We start from the raw sequence: 21,850 nt of genomic DNA, 5'->3' as shown, positions 1-21,850 counted from the left end.
GAGAATAAATCCAAATAATCTTAATAAAGAGGAGACCTCGGATGTGTGTTAAAAACCTATGGTGCCTCACTCTAGGAATAAAGGATAACTGGTAATAAACTAGTCCTTAAAAGGAAGTAAGTTAATCTTTGAATTATATCAGTTTCTAAAATTGAATTAAGGTTATCCCAATCGCCAATACCCCTAGCTGCCAGCCAAAAGCAAAAATATTCTAGAGAGAAAGATAAAATTACTGCAGGCCTCAAATTATTTCTAAAAAATTTCACATACAGTATCCAGCACCCAATTTTAAAAAATGATTAGGTAAGTAAGACAATAAAACAACATGAAGAACCACCAGGAGAAGTAACAAAGAAACAGTCTCTAGATACTGAGACAGAGACTGTGAAATGCCATTCAATAGGAATAAGAAAATAAAAGACAAGATTGGGAAACTCATAGAAAATTAGAGATGATAAAAAAGAAGCAAAAATAACTAAAACATAAAGCAGCCATGGCTGTGCTCAGTGGCTCACGCCTGTAATTCCACCACTTTGGGAGGCTGAGGCAGGTGAATCACTCGAGGTCAGGAGTTTGAGGCAGCCTGGCCAACATGGTGAAACCCTGTCTCTACTAAAAATACAAAAATTAGCTGGGTGTGGTTGTGGGCATCTGTAATCCCAGCTACTTGGGAGGCTGAGGTAGGAGAATTTATTGAACCTGGGAGGCAGAGGCTGCAGTGAGCTGAGATTGTGCCACTTCACTCCAGCATGAGCGATAGAGTGAGACTCTGTCTCAAAAAAATTATAAATAAAACATATAGCAGTCAAATCAATAAGTCAATCAGTTTAACAGAAGGTTAGCACAAATGAAGAGAATTAGTGAAATAGAAGAAAATGTCCATGAGGAAACAAGGAGAAAAGACAAAAGATGGGAAATATGGAACAGATGGGAAAAGACATAGAGAATACAACAAGAAAGTCTAATATACAAGTATTTGGAATCTCAGTAGGTTGAGAATGGAGCAGCAGCAACATGAAAAATATTGTGCCACTTCCTTCTGGCCTCTATGGTTTCCGATTGGAGATTTGCTGTCATTTGAATTGTTTTTCCCTGTAGGCAAGGTTTTGGGTTTTGTTTCTTTTTCTGACTACTTTCAATAGTTTTTGTTTCCCCCCTTTAATTTTTATAAGCTTAATTACAGTGTTTCATGGTGTTGATTTATTTTGGTTTATACTTTCTAGGGTTTGCTCAGCATCTTGAACCTGTACCAAATCATACCAAATTTGGGATGTTTTCAGCCATTCTTTCTTCAAGTACTTTCTCAACCTACCTCTTTTTTCTTCTCCTTCAGGGTTTCTGAGAAGATAAATGTTAAATTTTCTGTTGCAGCCACATAGATTCCTGATGTTCTATTTATTTTTTGTTTTCTTTTTCTTTTCCAGTTTATTTTTGCTCTGCTCTTTAAATTCGGTTGATTCTTTTGTTTTCCAGTTCACTGATTCTCTGTATTTTCTAGCATTCTGTTAGGCTCATCCACTTAATTTTTAATTTCAGTTTCTGAAGTTTCCATTTGCTTCTTCTTTATATCGTCCATTACTTTACTGAGGTTTAAAAAATTTGTTTCAAGCATGTTCATAATTGCTCCTTGAAGTATTTTTATCATGGCTTTATCATGGTTTTTGGCCACTTTTAAATTTTTTTTAATTACAATATCTCTTTATCTCAGTGTTGGCATCTATTTGTTGTCTTTTATATTTAGTTTGAGAGTTTCCTGATTTTTGCTTTGAAGCATGAGTGATTTTAAAAATTGAAATCTGTATATTTTCAGAAGTTATGAGACTCTGAGTTTTATTTGAACCATCTGTTTTACCGTTTTACCGGGCTTTTTTTTTTTTTTCTTTTTAATTTTTTATTGGATTATAGGTTTTGGGGTACATGGGCAGAGCATGCAAGACAGTTGCGTAGGTACACACATGGCAGTGTGCTTTGCTTTTCTTCTCCCCTTCACCCACATTTGGCATTTCTCCCAGGCTATCCCTCCCCACCTCCCCCTCCCACTGGCCCTCCCCTTTTCCCCCCAATAGACCCCAGTGTTTAGTACTCCCCTTTCTGTGTCCATGTGTTCTCATTTTTCATCACCCACCTATGAGTGAGAATATGCAGTGTTTCATTTTCTGTTCTTGTGTCAGTTTGCTGAGGATGATGTTCTCCAGATTCATCCATGTCCCGTTTGCGGATTCAACGAGAAGAGCTCCAATCCTGGGTTGTTCTCACAGCGCCATCTTGAGTCCTCCCCTTACCGGGCTTTTTTATGACACTGTTCCTATAGATGAAGGAGGTGGAGAGTTAGCTCATTACTGCTAGATTGAGATAGAAGTCCAAGTTTCCCACCTGACCTCCGTTGACACCCAAGGAGGTTGCACCTGGTTATTACCGGGGAGGAGCATGAGTTCTGGCTCTCTGCATGGTCTGCACCAACACTGCAGTGGAGATGGCCCTATTCCTGAGGGATAATGGTGAAAGTGCTGACTCTCCATCATGGCTCCTCTAACATTACCTTATAGGAAGAGGGAAGAGAACCTTGTAACTGCAGGGTGTGGCTGAAAGTCTGGGCTCCTACTTGGCCTTGGACACCACCCCATAGAAAAGGTGGGGGTTGAGGTGCTTCATTATAGCCTAAAGAGGGCAGATGCTTAGGCTCCACACCAGTGTCTCACTCTGTCACCCAGGCTGGAGTGCAGCTACTCACTGCAGACTCAACCTCCCCAAGATCAGGTGATTTTCCCACTTCAGCCTCCTGAGTAACTGTGACTACAGTCACGCCACCACACCCAGCTAATTTTTATATTTTTAGAAGAGACAGGGTTTCACTATGTGGGCCAGGCTGGTCTTGAACTCTTAAGCACAGGTGACCTGCCGGCCTAGAACTCCCAAAGGGCTGGGATTACAGGCAGAAGCTGCCGTGCTGGCCACTGGAGCCCTCCTCACGTGGATGCAGGTGGGGCCACATTTCTTTCTGTGGTATTTGGCCTCAATATACCACAAAAGTTTTCTGTTTTGCTAGACAGCCCCTTTCCTGATCTTTTGGCTAAAGAGCAGGTTTTCATTAAGAGTTTTGTTTGTTTTTGCTTATGCTCATTGGCATTCCTGGCTTGCCTATCTTCTTTAACCTAAAGTCTGGGATATGTGAAAAGAAAATTCAGGGAGTTTGCCATTGTGTTGTTCTTCAGGTTTTGAGATGCCCATAGTCAGTTTGCTTTTTTCTCTCAATTTTTTTTTGTTTTTGAGATGAAGTGTCGCTTTGTCTCTCAGGTACAGTGGTGTGATCTCAGTTCACTGTAACCTCTGCCTCTTAGGTTTAAGCCATTCTCCTGCCTCAGCCTCCCTAATAGCTGGGATTACAGGTGCCCACCACCATACCCAGCTAATTTTTTGTAGAGATGGGGTTTCACCATGTTGGCCAGGCTAGTCTCAAACTCCTGACCTCAAGTGATCCGTCCACCTTGGCCTCCTAAAATGATGGGATTACAAACGTCGGCCACCGTGCCTGGCCAATTTTCTTATGTTTGTTTTCTAGATCTTATCCAGGGTTTTAAATTGTACTTAATGGCAGAAATAAGAAAAAATATAACTAATTTTTTCCATCTGCCCCAAAATGGAAGTCTTATGTTCATTATGCTTTTTAAAAATGTTGTGTTAAACTATTACTTACCTTGATTTCTGAGTTTTTGGCACCCCAGACAAATGCCTCACCCTCCTCACTCTAATCCTGGCCCTCTTTGGAAATTATCTTAAAGGCTGCCTATCCAGCAAGTAAAACAAAGATGGTTTCAGACAAAATCTATGAGAATTTGTCACCACCAGAAAGTAAAAATAGTTTGAAGTTTGGAAGTAGAGATTAAATGATGACTAACATAGAGGAATTACCCTTATGTGCAAATCTGAATGGAAGTTAACCACATGAAACAATCAAAACAATGTCTTACGGGATTTAAAATAAATGGATTTAAAAAGCAAAAGACCTGGGTAGAGGGAGAATGAAGGAAATTAAAGTGTCGTTGGTTGGGAAAATGATAATCGTGATTTAGATGTTTTAAATCTAGAATTCATGCTGTAATAATCTCTAGGTTAACCGCTAAAAGAATGTATAACTCTCAAGTTAATAGAAAGAGAAACTGGAATGATTTTTTTTTTTTTTTTTGAGACGGAGTTTCGCTCTTGTTACCCAGGCTGGAGTGCAATGGTGCGATCTCGGCTCACCGCAACCTCCACCTCCTGGGTTCAGACAATTCTCCTCCATCAGCCTCCTGAGTAGCTGGAACTACAGGTACGCGCCACCATGCCCAGCTAATTTTTTGTATTTTTAGTAGAGATGGGGTTTCACCATGTTGACCAGGATGGTCTCGATCTCTTGACCTCGTGATCCACCTGCCTTAGCCTCCCAAAGTGCTGGGATTACAGGCGTGAGCCACCACACCCGGTGAAACTGGAATGATTTTTAAAAATCCAAAAGAAGTTTGGAAGCCAAGGCGGGCGAATCGCCTGAGGTCGGGAGTTCAAGACCAGCCTGACCAACATGGTGAAACCCCGTTTTTTAAAAAATAAAAAATTTTAAAAAATCCAAAAGAAGGCAAGAAAGGAGAGAAAAGTAACAGAACAGTAAGACAAATAGAAAACAAATGTTAACATAACAGATTTAATTCCAAATAGAATGGCATTACAAGTGATGAACTGGCCAGGCAAGGTGGCTCATGTCTGTAATCCCAGCACTTTGGGAGGCTGAGGTGGGTGGATCACGAGGTCAGGAGTTTAAGACCAGCCTGGCCAAGATGGTAAAACCCCGTCTCTACTAAAAATATGAAAAAAAAATTAGCTGGGTGTGGTGGTGGGCACCTGTAATCCCAGCTATTCAGGAGGCTGAGACAGGTGAATCCTTGAACCCTGGAGGCGGAGGTTGCAGTGAGCTGAGATAGGCTGTACTCCAGCCTGGGTGACAGAGCAAGACACCATCTCAGAAAAAAAAAAGGGATGAACTGGGGCACTCCAGTGCTAAGTGGTAGAGGAAAAGAAGCTGATTCACAAAAAGACCAAGGAGCAGGATCCAATGAGTTCCATGTTTGCAATAAAAATAAAATAAGGGCAGCAGCACTTGGATTTTAGTGGACCCTTTGACAGTAACAGCCTGGAGGTCTCCAATTTAGGAGAGTAGAAACCATTTCCACACCTGGTTGTTATTGCATTTCATATTATTATGCCATGATGGGACAAGAGCCAAAGATGGACAAGGATTTAGCTGCCATCGCAGACAACATTGCTGAAAAGAAAACTTCTGGCCTGGTGTGCAATTCCATACTCTACACAGTAACTTCTGTGATTTTTGCTGTCTGGCCCCTGTCCTGCCTTCTTTCCCAGCACCATAGTAATGATGTAATACCCTCCAAATTAAGAGTTTCCAAGCCAGTATCAGAGTTTAACTATTACATAAGTAAAGGCTAATATTCACCAGCTGGTAAACAACAAAGTAACTTTCCTTAAGTGCATGCTACCTTCCTGAGTCCAGCAGGTTGCCTGAAAAAGAAAAGGAAATAGCCCTGACAATTTTGTCAGTTTCTTATTTGTGGCATATGTAAAAATATCATGTGCTCTTCAAAAAAGTTTGGACCTGTCCTGATCCTTTTTTCATCGTGCTGATCTGAGGGCTCATTGGGGATGCACTGAATTTTTAGTTCCTTTGGGCAAACACAAAGAGAAGCTCATTTATTCCATAAATGCTTTTTTTAACTTTGAGACAGAATCTCGCTCTGTCACCCAGGCTGGAGTGCAATGGCGGGATCTCAGCTTACTGCAGCCTCCACCTCAGCCTCCTGAGTAGCTGGCATTACAGGCGCATGCCACCGTGCCTGGCTAATTTTTGTATTTTTTAGTAGAGATGGGGTTCACCTGGTCATGATGGTCTCCAACTCCTGACCTAGTGATTCACCTGCCTCAGCCTCCTAAAGTGCTGAGATTACAGGCGTGAGCTACCGCGAATGGCTACCTTTTTTTCCCCCCCCAGTTCAACAGGTAGAATGTAAATGTTATGCTGGAATATAAGATGACTGCTGAAAGCTAATTTATACCAGCTACTAACCCAAGTGCTTCCCGTATGTTACCTCATTTGCTTCCCACAACACTGTTTCAAAGGTGAGGAAATGGAAGCTTAATGAAGTTAAACTACTTGCCTGAAATCACCCAGCTATTAAGCTGAAACAAGATTTCAACTCAGGCTGTCAAACCAACCTTTAGCCACTCTATTATTTCCTTCCTAATGTTGCCTTGAAACATATAAAGGGATACCACTAGGGTAGCCAGAACTATCTATCAGTTCTTACTAAGTTTGAATAATCTATTTTGATTCCACAGAAAATCTATAAAGCTTATTATTAACTGGCACAACATCTGCACCAAAGGGAACTATGTTTTAACACTAACTCATTCTAAGTCACTTACCATATGTACCTGACTGCAAATGCTACTAGTGGAAATCATGTCTGGCAAACTGCTATCATATAAATTCCTGGCCACCAACTCCTACTGCATGCTGTTTTTTTTTAAGACGGGGTTTCACCATGTTGGTCAGGCTGGTCTTGAACTCTTGACCTCAGGTGATCCGCCTGACTTGGCCTCCAAAGTACTTGGATTACAGGCGTGAGCCACTATGCCCGGCCCAGCATGCTGTTCTTACCGTGCTTCCTGTTGATGCAACTGTGATATTACTGTGTCCAGGGTCCATTTCAAATCCCTTCCATTCTGTACTGTGGTAGGCAGCATCTATGACTGTTCCCAATGATCTTGCCTTCTGCTATTTGTGCCTTTGTGTCATTACTCTCCTTTGAGTGTAGGATGGCCCTGGTGGCTTGCTTTTAAAATACAGAATACAGCAAAAGTGATGGAATGTCACTTCTGAGATTGGAATACAAGAAGACTTTGGTTTCTGTCTTGCTCACCCGTTTTTGCCCTCTCACTCTGATGGAATCTAGCTGCCATGTCCTATGGAGAACCTGGCATGAACAGAGGCCTTGTGGAGACTTCATGAACAGACTTCAGTGGAGAACTGAAGTCTTCAGTCTGAAAGCCGGGGAGGAACTGAATTCTGTCAAGAACCACTTGAGAGACCTTGGAAGCAGATCCTTCCCCAGTGGAGCCTTGAGATTAAAGCCACCTTAGCTGATGACTCGATTGGAGCCTAGTGAGTGACCCAGAAAGCTCAGCTATGTAATACTTAGATTTCTGACCCACAAAAACTATTAAATAATAATACTGTTTTAAGCCAGTAGGATTTCTGATGGTTATACTGCCTTCAATAATGAATACATCTTCCAATCTCAAACTTCTCCATCCCCAAAACATACACTTTTTCTCTCCTATTCTTGACTTATTAGTAGCTGACCTTGTCACCTCTTTCAGGAAGAAAACAGAGGTCTTCAGTTTGAGAGAAATTTCCTTAACTTCTTGAAAGCAAATCTACACTCCCAAGAACTATCAATCCATTAATCCCTGTTTTGTACAATTAGCTCCTTTTCCTCTTGTACTTTTATCTTCTTCCTCCACTGAATCCTTCCCCCTCATCATTTAAATAGCCTAAGTCTCTCCCATCCAAACACAAAAATAGTAAAACTGGCTAGACTCTACAGGTACTCCCTTCATCTCTTCTCTCATTTTTAAATGAGAGTTCTAAAATTGTTGTCCCAATTTCTTTTCCTAGCTATTCCTTAACCTACCTGAATATAGACTTCTTACCTCCCTTTTCTTCCCCTCAGAACTCCATTAAACCTTTTCTTGCTAAGGTCTTCTGCCAAAGACATACATGATGCTAAATATACCAGACCATTTCCAATCTTTTTTTAGCTTGACCGCTTGGCAGCATTTGGCACTGCTAATCACACCCTCTCTTTTTTTTGTTTGAGACAGAGTTCTGCTCTTGTCCCAGGCTGAAGTGCAATGGAGCCATCTCAGCTCACTGCAACCTCCACCTCTCGGGTTGAAGAGATTCCCCTGCCTCAGCCTCCAGAATAACTGGGATTACAGGCACCTGCCACCACGCCCAGCTAATTTTGTATTTTTAATAGAGATGGGGGTTTCTCCATGTTGGTCAGGCTGGTCTCGAACTCCTGACCTAAGGTGATCTGCAGCCTCAGCCTCCCAAAGTGCTGGCATTACACGTATGAGCCGCTGTGCCCAGCCCACACACTCTCTTTTCAAACACTCTCCTCTTGAGGCCTTACTGATGTCATACTCTTCCAGTTTTCCATCTTTCTTCAGTTGCAATACTCAATCCTTTCAGGTCCTTCCTTTCTTACTCAATCCACAAATGTTGATACTTTTTAAGTAAAAAGACATACACTCTCTTCCATTCTGACCCTATAGACTAGGAGTACCAAACTGAAATGCCTTACGACTAAGCAAATAGCAAAAATGAATGATAGCTGAGTCTAAAACATTAGAAACTGGTGGCGACTGTAGTAAACCAGACAGCTCAAATCTTATGTAGAAAAGGGTTCTCCATCCTGAAATACCACAGGGGAAAAGAAAAGGAAAAAATTAAATTAAATTAAAAAGAAATGCATTCTCCATTTGGTCAAATTCAATTGCTGTACAAGAAAAATGGCCCTGATACTGGAATTTCCAAAAAGTCTATTTTTATGTACAATTTCTTCATATTAAAAAATACTGTGGCTGGGCTCGGTGGCTCATGCCTGTAATCCCAGCACTTTAGGAGGCTGAGGCGGGTGGATCATTTGAGGCTAGGAGTTCAAAACCAGCCTAGCCAACATGGGGGAATCCTGTCTCTACTAAAAATAGAAAAAATTAGCTAGGTGTGGAGGTGGGCACCTGTAATCCCAGCTACTCAGGAGGCTGAGGCAGGAGAATTGCTTGAACTTAGGAGGTGGAAGTTGCAGTAGTGAGCCAAAATTGTGGCACTGCACTCCAGCCTGGGCAACAAAGCAAGACTCTGTCTCAAAAAAAAAAAAAAAAAAAAAAAAAGCTGTGTGAATAACAATGATTATATATATATTTTTTATTTTTTATTTTTTGAGACAGAGTCTCACTCTGTCACCTAGGCTGGAGTGCAGTGGCGTGATCTTGGCTCACTGCAACCTCCGCCTTGTGGGTTCAAGCAATTCTCCTGCCTCAGCCTCCCAAGTAGCTGCGATTACAGGCACGCATCACCATGCCCAGATAATTTTTGTATTTTTAGTAGAGACAGGGTTTCACCATGTCTGTCAAGCTGGTCTTGAACTCCTGACCACGTGATCCGCTTACCTCAGCCTCCAAAATTGTTGGGATTACAAGTGTGAGCCACCACACACCTGGTTGATGATAATATTTTAAAACACTAATTAAATCTACAAGCTGTCAGCCTATCACCCCTGCAGATTCTCTTCAAACAATCCCATCTATTCTCATCACTTCAATATTCATTTTATGCTGTAAACTTGCAAATCTCTATCTCTACAGTTAATCTTCTTCCCTAAACTATATACAGGCCCATATATCCAAGTGCCTCTGACATCATCTCCTTATAATAATCCCTCTCATTCCATCCTCTCTCCCCATCCAGCTCCTCCAGTTCTATTTCCTATTTTTGTAGATGGTGCCAATAATCTACTGGCCCAAGCCAGAAATTCAGGAGCCATCTTTGACTATTCCTTCTCCCTTTTTACCAATATATCCAACAATATTTGCATCTATGGCATGCTTTACAGCCAATGTTGGTTCTATCTCTAGGTTTTTTTTTTGAGACAGGGTCTCACTCTGTTGTCCAGACTGGAGTGCTGTGGCACCATCTCAGCTCACTGCAGCCTCAGTCTTCCTGAGCTCAAGCTATCCTCCCATCCCAGTCTTCCAAGTAGCTGGGACTACAGGTGCACAACATCACTAATTTTTTTGTATTTTGTAGAGATGAGGTTTCACCATGTCACCCAAGCTGGTCTTGAACGCCTGGGCTGGAGCAATCCTCCCCCACTGGGCCTCCCAAAAGTGCTGGAATTACAGGCCTGAGCCGCTGCACTTGGCCTATGTCTAGATTCTGTCCTCACCTCTAATTCCATTTTCCGCCATGGTTTCATCTACATTACTAACAGTCTCTGAATTGGTCCCTACTCCTAGCAGCTTGTCTGTGCTCCATATTGGGGCTAAAATTATGTCTTTAAAAAGTAAATATTAGGCTATCACCATGCGTTAAGGCTTCCCCTTGCAAAAAGAAAATCTAACATTTTGAACAGTTTAAAAGGCACCCTTGTGCGTCTATCAAGCAACATTCTTTCAGTTTCCTGAATGCTATAATCTTGGCGCCTTCGCATGTGCTCTACCTTTTTGACTGGGACCACTAAGACGTCACATCACTTAAAAAAAAAAATCCAACTCCTGGGCTCAACCCCTCCTCCCCAACTCGGCCTCCCAAAGCGCTGGGATTACAAGCGTGAGCCACCGCGCTGGCCCACATCTCTTTTTATAGGTCATTGGCTTTCCTTGACACCCAGTTACTTCGTTCTTCACGTGTTGCAAAACTCACCAGTAAGCATTTAGGCAATTACTGTTCAAAATATCTATGGACTCTACTAGACTTAAGATTCAGAAAGGCAGAAGCCACATATACCTTGTTCGTAGCTGGATTTCTCAGTGCTAGGACTCTCAATACATGTCTGTTGAAATGATGATTACATTCACCCTTGCATATAGCTATTTGAGTCCCTCCCTAATCCCAATTCTCAAATTCTTTGAGGGAAAAGAATAAGTAAATCTCAAGTATAGGATTATCCTCAAAATGTATCAATACTAATACATATATTTCTTTGGAGGAATGAAGGAAACAGTTACATGCAGCCGACTGTGCTGGACTCTGGACTCTTTTTTTTTTTTTTTTTTTTTAAGGTGGGGGACAGAGGCTGGCTCTGTCGCCCAGGCTGGAGCGCAAGGGCGCGATCTCGGCTCACTACAACGTTCGCCTCCCGGATTCAAGCGATTCTCCTGCCTCAGCCTCCCTAGTAGCTGGGATTACAGGTACCCACCACCGCGCCCGGCGGATTTTTGTATTTTTAGTAGAGACGGTGTTTCGCCATGATGGCCAGGCTGGTTTCGAACTGCTGACCTCAAGTGATCCGCCCGCCTCGGGCTCCCAAAGTGCTGAGATTACAGGCGTGAGACACCGCGGCCTGACTAGACTCTTTAAAGGAGTCGGGACCTGCAGTCGGGGCACCCGGTGTAAATAATTCTGAGCAGCTCCAGGTGCTAAGCCCAGCGAACACGTGCTGCGGCCAGGAGCCGGGAGGGCGCGCTTCGCGGAGGAAGATCACCGGCGACCCGAACGTGCTCGCGCCCGTCGCTACCGTTGTCGGTGCCGCTGTCCAACCTAGTACACGTGCGCCAGCTGGGCCCGAGCAGAGGGAGAGTCGCGGCTCTTGCGGGGAAAATGGAGGGCGAGCCATGGGTCAGGGGTCGGGAAAAGTGTGGGGCGCATTATGCCCAGGGAGGGAAAAGCACTGAACCAGAAGCTCGGAGGCACAGAGAGGAAAAAGGGCGGATCACGAGCTAGGTAAGGCGGACGGACCTAGGTCTCGGAAGGAAGGGGGCGGGGAACGACGGGGCGGGAGGGGCCGCGCAGCAGCTGGGCTGGGAGGACGTTTGGCGAGTTCATTCTAGGTTCAAGTCGGAAAGTGTCGGCACCGGGAGTCAAGCTGCGGGGCGGTGAGAGGTGGAATGGCGGCGACTTAGGTTCCCAGCTTCTGGCACAGCCAGTCCCCAAACGAGCCCAAGTACCCCGCAGCCCGGTTTCCTTTCTGAACGCAAGTCCTCGCCCTTAGTGAGCGCCAAATCCCCGCGCTCGGGCCCGCCCATCCACTGAGGGGTGTGGGTAGGGGCGTGGCCCGTTCCCCCGCTGGTCGGCGCCCGGAAGCCGTTGGCGTCAGCCGGAGCCCGACGCGGTGACGCCGTACGTCGACGTAAGTGATGCGCAAGCCTGGGCCGCCCCTCCTTCTCTCAGTGAGTGCCGGCCCGGTCGGGGCGGGGGAGAAGAGGGAGGGCGGGGGAGGGAGAGGCGACCCGAGAGTCGTTGTGGGCCGCGGGCCGGACCGGGTCCCGGGGCGGCGGGAGCCCGGGCTGGGCAGAAGCGCTGGGCGGGCCGTTAGAGGGCCTTCGCGGCTGTCGAGTCCCCTCCCTTGTCGGACTTGCGCGCCCCGGCGCTCTGAGCCTCCGGCGCTGTGCCCACCCCGCTCCAGCTCGCGTCTCCCGACTCCAATTAGGTCAGGCTCGGAGTCCCGCGGCCGCGGCTCCGGCCCCCAACGCTGGGCGCCTCTCGGCTCGCCTTTCTTTCTTCCCTCGCCTTCCTCTCCTCTTGCCTCACCCTCCCCCCTTCTTTTCACGTTGCTGGGTTTTTTTGTTGTTGTTGTTTTATGCTTTAGGGGTTTTGTTCCTCAACCCGAGCTCATGGGTGTACATTATCATGCTCTTCTTTTGTAGAGCAACCCGACGGCCATGGAGGCTGAAGAGACGATGGAATGCCTTCAGGAGTTCCCTGAACATCATAAAATGATCCTCGACCGATTGAATGAACAGCGAGAGCAGGACCGGTTTACTGACATCACCCTGATTGTCGACGGTGGGTAGGGAAGTGGGCAGAAGAACGAATTTTTGGCTTTAGTTTTTCTCTGTCCTGCGGACACCCGCCTTTTTTTCTTTAAACCCATCCTGTATGGTCTCCCTACCAAAGTCTTCAGAGTGTGTACACTGGGACCAGATTGCACTTGTCAGTGTCCACTCACACAGAGCGTGCTGCAGAAGGCTGGTTGGCCAGTCACGCTTTCCACGTAGTCTGGTGTTCCTCTCATTTTAACTTCTTGCATCCTGTTGAAGTTTTCTCTTTGCACTTGAGTGCAATATGATGGCGTTGGGGATAGGACGTCTCAAAATGTTTGGTTGATAGCCTCTTGTTGGTAAGCTGCTTTGAGAAGTCCCTCACAGGAGGCATTTGGGAAGTTGATTCTTTTCTGGTTTCCCAAATGGTCTTGGAGGGAGAATGTGAGAGATTCCTTTGCAGCACTCATACCCCCTTGGAGAATCTCCAAAATAAAATGGGTCTTTACAGTCTTAGGAGTTGCCACTGTAATAGAAGCAAATCTAGCTTGGATATCTTTTCTGTTTAGTGAAAATAGGTTTCTTAAGATAAGCTGCTTTTAAAATTATCGGTCTACCATAGATTGAGCTTTCAAATATTAGGCATATTAAAATGTTTTTCATAGCAGACATATCCAGCTTTGTGCTTATGGCTTTTTCTCTCTTTCCAAATGATATGTGACCTTTTGGGTTGTCCTTTTATTTAGCTGTTTCAACTGAATTGAATATGCTTCTCACTAATTCGAAATAACAAAGTGGTAAGAGGCTCCTTATTTAGTGTTGTAAATTAGCCTTTATAAAACTAACTTAAGGTGTTTGAAGTGAAGATTTAGCTTAATATTTGAGATTAAAATTTGCCAAGATAGCTGCCAAGAATATTCTGCATTTAGTTCAATAATTTTATAGTTATGTAATTATCAAGAAAGGCCTATTTTGCTTTTTATGATTTTAAAATCTCTTTTATAGTTATACATTTAATTTTTGTGCTTGTGTATGATTTTCTTTTTTTTTTAATTTTTATCTAGGACACCATTTTAAAGCTCACAAGGCTGTTTTGGCTGCTTGCAGTAAGTTTTTCTACAAATTCTTTCAGGAGTTTACCCAAGAACCTTTGGTGGAGATAGAAGGTAAATGCTTGTTTTATTTTTTTATTTTTTATTTATTTAATAACTCAAGTCATTTTATTTACATATTTGTTTTAAATACAATACTGGAATTTAAATACTTGTGTATAGCAAACAGTTGGTGAAGCAGTTTTAGTCCGTTTATCAAGACACCATAGGAAATAAGCATCAATAGTTCCTATAGGTAAGTAGATAAATTGTTCTTTGGATACCTGAGAATTCTTTGTTTCAGTAAAGTGCTTGGTTGAATGATCTTCTAGGAAAAACTTAAGATGGTAGACGTTGGTCTTTTCCATTGTGGAAGCTGGTGGTCATTGTCTTTTAAAAACACGTATTAAAAGTGAATTACCATCTTTGTTCAGTGGGCTTATATTTTAGACTGGTGGAGATGCTGCAGGTTACTAGTAGAACGCTTTACTCTGCTCTTACAGCAGTAGTGTTGTACTAGCAGAGGTACAGGTGACATGCACAGTGTGAAGTGGGCTGCTGTAATAAATAGGGAGAAAGCTAGGAAAGATGAACTGAAGTAGTGTTCAGAGGAAATTCTACTGGTTATTGAATGGGATGGATCAATACCTGTTACCTTGAAACAAAGTGATTTTTGTACTTGCTAGACATTTTTCTAATAACAACCTGCCAACTGCTTGGCATTGTGATATGTAGTTTGTGTCTTATCTAAGGCTCACAGCAATCCTTTGATGCTGGGCACAATGGCTTGTGCTTGTTGTCCCAGCTACTTGGGAGGCTGAGGCAGGAGGATTGCTTGAGCCCAGGAGTTCAAGGCCAGCCTGGGGCAACACAGACTGTGTTTCTTCTTCTTCTTTAAAAAAAGAAAAGAAAAGAAAAAAACCAAAAAAAGAAGTGGTATTATTTCTAATAATTTACCCATCAGGAAAACAGGCTCTAAAAGGTTACTTGCCCAGAGTTGCCCAGCTAGCAAGGAATTAAGTTTGTGCTATTAATTACCATGCTTTTGTCTTCTGCTACTGCAGTAACTCCTTCCCTACCACCATCAAAATCCGAAACAGTAGGAAATAAATCCATTTGCCTACGTAATTACAGAATTTTAGCTTCTTTCAGGGTTCTTCAGTTTTGGTTTTATATCTGTTCTTTTTTTTTTTTTTTTTTTTACCTGGATGCAGGTGGGCTAAGGCCAAAAAGGGCATTAACCTGTATCTGTTTCATTGTGAACATATTCTTTGTCCTGAATGGGTTGCCTAGAAACGTTTTTTTTCCCTTTGATGCCTAGGGGAGTAAATAAAACAAAAGAATTAAGAATATTCTTTAATTTTGGTTTAGCATTTTAGCTGATATATCCACAGCTAGATTATCTTTTGATATCTATGATTAGGACAGAGGTGGAATAATGGAAATCCACAAAACTTACAAAAGTGAGAATCAAACTCCCCAGATGATACTGGTTTCTACTGCAAAGCAAACCTCCATGAATTCATTTAATAAGCCTGAGGCTTATTAATATGTGACCCCAGGCCGGTTACTTTACCTCAATTGCATACTTTTCTCATCTGAAAGGAAGATTCATAGGCTTATAAAGACTAATTCCAATAACATGCAGAATGCCTGACATAGTATTTGGTGCATTGTCAAAGCTTAATAAACAGGGGCCCGGCCTAGGAAACATTAGGGAGTTCCCTTCTCTACAAAAATGTAAAAAATTTAGCTGAATGTAGTGGCACATGCCTGTGGTCCCAGCTATTCGGGAGGCTGAAGTGGGAGGATTGCTTTGGCCCAGGAGGTCGAAGCTGCAGTGAGCCATGATTGTGCCACTGCGCTCCAGCCTGGGTGACAGAGCAAGGCCCTGTCTCAAAAAAAAGGACAGTTTATCATACTGAGTACCTATTATGTACTATGCTAGACCCAGGAGATGAATTAATGAATAAGATGTCCCTTAAACAACTCGAAAATTTCATAGCAGGTGAGCAACAGGCAAAGAAGCAGTGCAGAAAGTATTACAAAGACTATTACTATGAAATGCTATCACTGTGGAGGGAACATGGTCTTCCTTAGAGAGGAAAGATTTCAAAAAGGAGTTTGAGTTTGAGCAGAATCTTTAAGTCTTAAAAAATAAGTGCCCTAAGCTGGAATATTTTTTGCTGGTAAAGTGAGCACACTGCCTGGAGAAGCAGTCTCATCTTCCGAAGACTAATCACCTTGAGATTTTCTCTTGTACCTCTGACCTGTTATGTTCTGTGGCACACACACGTCTTCATATTTGAACTCTAGATAGATCAGAAAGCAAAACAGATAAACACTCTTTTTATTTCTGTCATTTGGTCAGATTCAGGTTTAAATAATTAATTTGGCTCAGTATCTTAAGCCCTTAACTTTGGGATTACTGTGCTGTCTAGCAAGATCACCTGGCTGTGGAGAAAGCCCTGGGTATATAGTTAGGAAACAGTTTTTTGTTGTTGTTGTTTTGGTTTTTTGTGAGACGGAGTTTCGCTCTTGTTACCCAGGCTGGAGTGCAATGGCGTGATCTCGGCTCACGGCAACCTCCGCCTCCTGGGTTCAGGCAATTCTCCTGCCTCGGCCTCCTGAGTAGCTGGGATTACAGGCACGCGCCACCATGCCCAGCTGACTTTTTGTATTTTTAGTAGAGACGGGGTTTCACCATGTTGACCAGGATGGTCTCGATCTCTTGACCTCATGATCCACCCGCCTTGGCCTCCCAAAGTGCTGGGATTACAGGCTTGAGCCACCGCCCCCGGCAGGAAACAGTTTTAGCCCTTGTGTGACGTTAGACGTCTTAGCTTCTTTGTTTTTCATTTGTAAAAATATGTAATTTGGAATTACATATTACCTTTGTAAGTTTGGAATATATCATGGACATTTGAATATTTTGTTACAAGACTGGGTGCTGTTAAAATCCTGCAAAATCTTTTTGGTTTCGTTTTAGTGGGGAGTCAACCTGGTTAGGTTCAGACTGCCTCTGTGAGCTGTGGGTCCAATTTGAACTTGGTTTTCAAAACCTTCCTATTGCTGTTAATATTCTAGATGTGCCATCCATGTTGTTGTGCAGTTCTCAAAGCATTTGCTCTGCTGCCTTGGGTCAGTTCCTCACATGGGCATCTTGGTGGTGAACTTGAGATTGTATACACAAATTTAGAGGACTTTTCTCCTCTCCATGATTTCCTTTGTATAGATGGTCCCCAGAGTTTCTTTTCATGGTTCTTTGGCGAGAAAACTGGGATTTTAGCTTCTCTGTGCTTTCATACATTTTCTGCAGAGGGGTTTGTTTCCCAAACAAAATGTGGAGAGAGAGAAAAGTGAAAGGAAAAAAATAAAATGAATTCCTCCTCCATACTCTTCAGATAATTATCTTTTTCCTAGTTCTGTTGTCAGAAGACTTTTTTTTTTTTTTTTGGCGGAACCTTGCTCTGTTGCTGAGGCTGGAGTGCAGTGGTGAGATATCAGCTCACTGCAACCTCTGCCTCCTGAGTTCTGAGTTCAAGCAATTCTTCTGCCTCAGCCTCCCAAGTAGCTAGGATTATAGGCATGCACCACCATGCCCACCGCACCTGGCTAAATTTTGTATTTTTAGTAGAGATGGGGTTTCACCATGTTGATCAAGGTGGTCTCAAAACTCCTGACCTCATGATCCGCCTGCCTTAGCCTCCCAAAGTGCTGGGAATACAGGCATGAGCCACGATGCTCAGCTGAAAGAGCTTTCTTTTAGAGTTTAGGAGACAGCCACAGGTGTGCAGCCTCAGAATTGGGGCTTGCCTTCTGGCAGAATTGAGAGAGAAGAAAAATTACCAGATATTCACCCCTCTCCACTATCCCTCCCATATTCATTGTCTTTTCTGGTTCTTTAGCCAGAATGAGTTTCTCTTGGAACTTTTCTCTGTCTCCACTCACTGCACAGTTAATGAGATTTAGGCTGTCCTCAAGTCTAAGCTGACACATGTAGGAGAAAAAAACCAAGAAACTCACTACTGTTTGAGTTTTGCTTTCTCTCTCCTGTCTGCTTGCTTCAACTTGCTTTTCAAAGTCCTTGAATATTTGCTTTATGTATTTTTAGTTGTAATCAATAGACAAGATAGGGTGGAGTGTGCTTTTTCCATCTTAGCTAAAACTGGGACCCCCTCCCCCACTTGTAAAATATAAATAATGACTTGTAGCATGGCACATTAAATGGGCATTAGAAACACCAGGGAAGCTTTTTATAAATATAAATGCCCAGGTTTTATCTCCAGATAATTATGTCTTTCAGGAGTGGGATTCAGGCAACTCCTGAAAGTTCTATAGGTTCTTGTTGTGCAGGTTGTTATATGAGGACTAGTTATACATGGGGTTCATTTTTAAACTTGTTAGAAATGTAGACTCAGGTTCCACTCCAGACTTGCTGAATTGGAACAAGATCCCCAGATGATGCCTATGTACAGTAAAATTTGAGCAGCCCTGCCCTAGCATGATTCTTATGTGCAGTGTTGAGGACCACTGTCTTAGAGGATTGTGTAAAAGCAGGTGACAGGTATATAAAAGAAATTTAGATTGTAATATTCTCAATGAGTATAAACTCATTAGGTGCAAGATGAGCTCACCTTCCTTGTTTTCTGTGTTCTTGGTTAGAGTAAGTTACCTTTGATTAGAACCAACTTTGACTTCAAATCAGATTTATTGCTATTGAAGCTAATGCATCCCAGCTCAGCTTTGTGGCTTGGATTCATACAACATAAAATCATCAAAAGATGTTCATTCCCTTGTTCAGAACACATAGCCTTCTAACCTGAACCTCCAGTTTTCTAAATTCATTCTTTTTCTATTTCACCTGAAACCACAGATCCATAGCACTTAGTTTCTCTGTAACAGCAATTCTACCATGGTGTCTAGAAATTTTAGTCCCTACTATCAAGGACAAAACATCCTTGTACATGTTTGTACATCTTTTTGAGTATGAGTTTTCGACTAGTTGCAGAGATTCCCTAAGTATAGAGGAATGCCAGAAAGCTGCCCCCTTTTACTTCTTTGCCGTCAGGGAGAAGACTCAGATTAAGTTGTTTACTTTAACATTTTCCTTAGATAAATTTAGAAAAATTGTATTCTACACACTTCTGTTATGAAAGGAATAAGGGATTGATGAAATTTCTGTTACCGAACTAGTATTGATAGATTATAATTAAATCTACCATCACTTCACTTCCTGGAGCAAGTGTTACCAGTTTGGTTCATGTTAGCTGATTAGGTCACTGTTTTGTTCCTAGGACAGTGTTGGGCTGGTCATATAAGAAACACCTAGGGTGCTTATAATAATTAAAAGAAAAACCTAGATATTTATCTTGGTTTTGATTCCAAAGATCAGATATCAGTACTTTTTTTTTTTGGAGACAGGGTCTTGCTCTGTCACCCAGGCTGGAGTGCAGTGGTACCATCATGGCTCATTGCAATCTTGTCCTCCTGAGTTCAAGTAGTCCTCTGACCTCAGCCTTCTGACTACAGGCACATGCCACAAAGCCCAGCTAGTTTTTGTATTTTTATTTTTTATTATTACTTTTATTTTTGAGATGGAGTCTCGCTCCATCGCCCAGGCTGGGATGCAGTGATGCTGTGTTGACAGTACATGGCATATGGAGTTTTCTCCAAGTGGAAGGTTCCCCTCGAGATTGTCAATAGGTATTTGGACTTGAGTAGGAAATCAGAGGAATGATAATGCAGTTCTAATATATTTGAAAATCTTGGTGGTGTTAGGATTTTTCTAGCTATAAATTAGTTTACGTTCTTAGCATATGGTTCCCTCAGAGTTCAGCAAAGCCTTTCTGGTAAAAATATTAATAAAACTCAAGATATAAATGGGAAGAATAAGCAGTAATTCACCCATCCTACCACCAGAGAATAACATGGAGGGGTAGGTGTATGTGTGTCTGTTAAAAAAAAAAAAATTGGCTGGGCACAGTGGCTCATGCCTGTAATCCCAGCACTTTAGGAGGCCGAGACAGGCTTATGATGAGATCAGCAGTTCGAAACCAGGCTGACCAACATGGTGAAATCACATCTCTACTAAAAATTCAAAAATTAGTTGGGTGTGGTGGTATACACCTATAATCCTAGGTACTTAGGAGGGTGAGGCAGGAGAATCGCTTGAACCTGGGAGGCAGAGGTTTCAGTGAGCTGACGTTGCACCATTTCACTCAAGCCTGGGCAACAGAGCAAGACTCCATCTCAAAAAAAAAAAATTGGGACGGACTTGAATTATGAGTAAGAGATCGTGAACCTATAGTGAATGAGAGCATGAAAGGAAAAGTTTAAAATTTTTATCCTTTTAGTATGCTATTTAAAATCTTTGTCATAGACTTAGGAGTCAAACCATCTGGGTTTTATCACTTTATAGAGTTGTTACGAGGATTAAGTGAGTTAATGCTTGTAAAGTATTTAGAGCTGTGCCTTTTATATATGTAGTAAGTGGTATGTATGTGTGTTTGATTAAAAATCAAAATCTCATTCTACTTTGGGAAACATTTACTTTTTTTTTTTTTTTTTTTTTTTGAGACAGCCTCACTTCATCTCCAGGCGCCAGGCTGGAGTACAGTGGTTCGATCTCGGCTCACTGCAACCTCCGCCTCCCAGGTTCAAGCAATTCTCTTGCCTCAGCCTCCGGAGTAGCTGGGACTACTGGTGTATGCCACCATGCCCAGCTAATTTTTGTATTTTTAGTAGAGATAGGGTTTCACCATGTTGACCAGGATGATCTCAGTCTCTTGACCTTGTGATCCGCCTACCTCGGCCCCCTGAAGTGCTGGGATTACAGGTGTGAGCCACCGTTCCCGGCCTACATATTGTTTTAAAAAGGATTTTTCTTGGCCAGGTGTGGTGGCTCACGACTGTAATCCCAGAACTTTGGGAGGCCGAGGCGGGTGGATCACGAGGTCAAGAGATGGAGACCATCTTGGCCGACATGGTGAAACCCTTTCTCTACTAAAAATACAAAAATTAGCTGGGCATGGTGGCATATACCAGTAGTCCCAGCTACTCGGGAGGCTGAGGCAAGAGAATTGCTTGAACCTGGGAGGCGGAGGTTGCAGTGAGCCGAGATCGAACCACTGTACTCCAGCCTGGCGCCTGGAGATGAAGTGAGGCTGTCTCAAAAAAAAAAAAGAATTTTTCTTGTGCTTTTAAACTTGCAGCCAAAACTTCGGAAAGGCAGCAAAAGCTAATTATGTTTTCCTTGGGCTACTCATATACTAAAGGATAAATGAGAGCAACAAGGGGAAAAAATTACTAAGGGAACCAAACAAAACTAGCCCTCAGTGAATCCAGTTACTTTTCTTTTTGTGATGGAGTCTCACACTGTCGCCCAGGCTATAGCACAGTGGCGTGATCTTGGCTCGCTGCAACCTCTGCCTCCTGGGTCCAAGCAATTCTCCTGCCTCAGCCTCCTGAGTAGCTGGGACTACAGGTCTGCACCACCACGCCCAGATAAATTTTTTTTCTATTTTTAGTAGAGACGGGGTTTCATGAGGTTGGCCAGGATAGTCTCAATCTCCTGAGATCCGCCTCATGATCCGCCCACCTCCCCAAAGTGCCAGGATTACAGGTGTGAGCCACCATGCCCAGCCGAGTCCATTTACTTTTGTTTGCTTATTTGATAGAGTGTAACTTGGTCTTACTATATTTTACGGTGTTTATCAATATTCAGATTACTTTTAGACGTTTTGAAAATGAATTTGCTGAAGCTCAGAGGTTCTGAATTGCTTCAAATCACTGAGTTCATGGAAGAGCTGTGAGTAAAACATGAAAGTTCTAACTTCCTGAATGGCATCCTTCCTTTTTTTTTTTTTTTTTTGTGATGGACTCTCTTTTTGTTGCCCAGGCTGTAGTGCAGTGGCGTGATCTTGGCTCACTGCAACCTCCACCTCGCAGGTTCAACTGACTCCTGCCTCAGCCTCTCTAGTAGCTGGGATTACAGGCACATGCAACCATACCTGGCTAATTTTTTGTATATTTTTTTATAGAGACAATGTTTTACCGCATTGGCCAGGCTGGTGTTGAACTGACCTCAAGTGATCTGCTCACCCCTGCTACTCAAAGTGCTGGGATTACAGGCATGAGCCACTATGCCTGGCCAGTAACCTTTG

The 21,850-nt window shown here is 42.9% G+C and overlaps 1 protein-coding gene across 19 annotated transcripts in view; it reads left to right on the top strand.

The window, feature by feature from the left end:
- Positions 1-21,850, top strand: part of ZNF131 (zinc finger protein 131) — a 109,360-nt gene that overhangs the window by 48,665 nt on the left and 38,845 nt on the right. For 4 of the 19 annotated variants that reach the window (XM_078365533.1, XM_078365524.1, XM_078365530.1 and 1 more), the window contains exons 1-3: positions 11,355-11,557; positions 12,481-12,619; positions 13,659-13,760. Coding sequence is in view for 14 of the 19 variants with exons in the window: in XM_078365524.1 (XP_078221650.1) it covers positions 12,496-12,619; positions 13,659-13,760 (226 nt within the window). In the remaining 5 variants the exon portion in view is untranslated. Of the gene's footprint in view, positions 1-10,896; positions 11,026-11,354; positions 12,620-13,658; positions 13,761-21,850 lie in introns of those variants that run through there. The other 15 variants (XM_054252265.2, XM_078365527.1, XM_078365522.1 and 12 more) reach the window with 6 other exon arrangements.

Source organism: Callithrix jacchus, chromosome 2 (genome assembly GCF_049354715.1).
Source record: "Callithrix jacchus isolate 240 chromosome 2, calJac240_pri, whole genome shotgun sequence".
Taxonomy (NCBI): domain Eukaryota; kingdom Metazoa; phylum Chordata; class Mammalia; order Primates; family Cebidae; genus Callithrix; species Callithrix jacchus.
The sequence above is the reverse complement of the archived record's forward strand: the minus strand, read 5'-3'. Positions and strand labels throughout refer to the sequence as shown.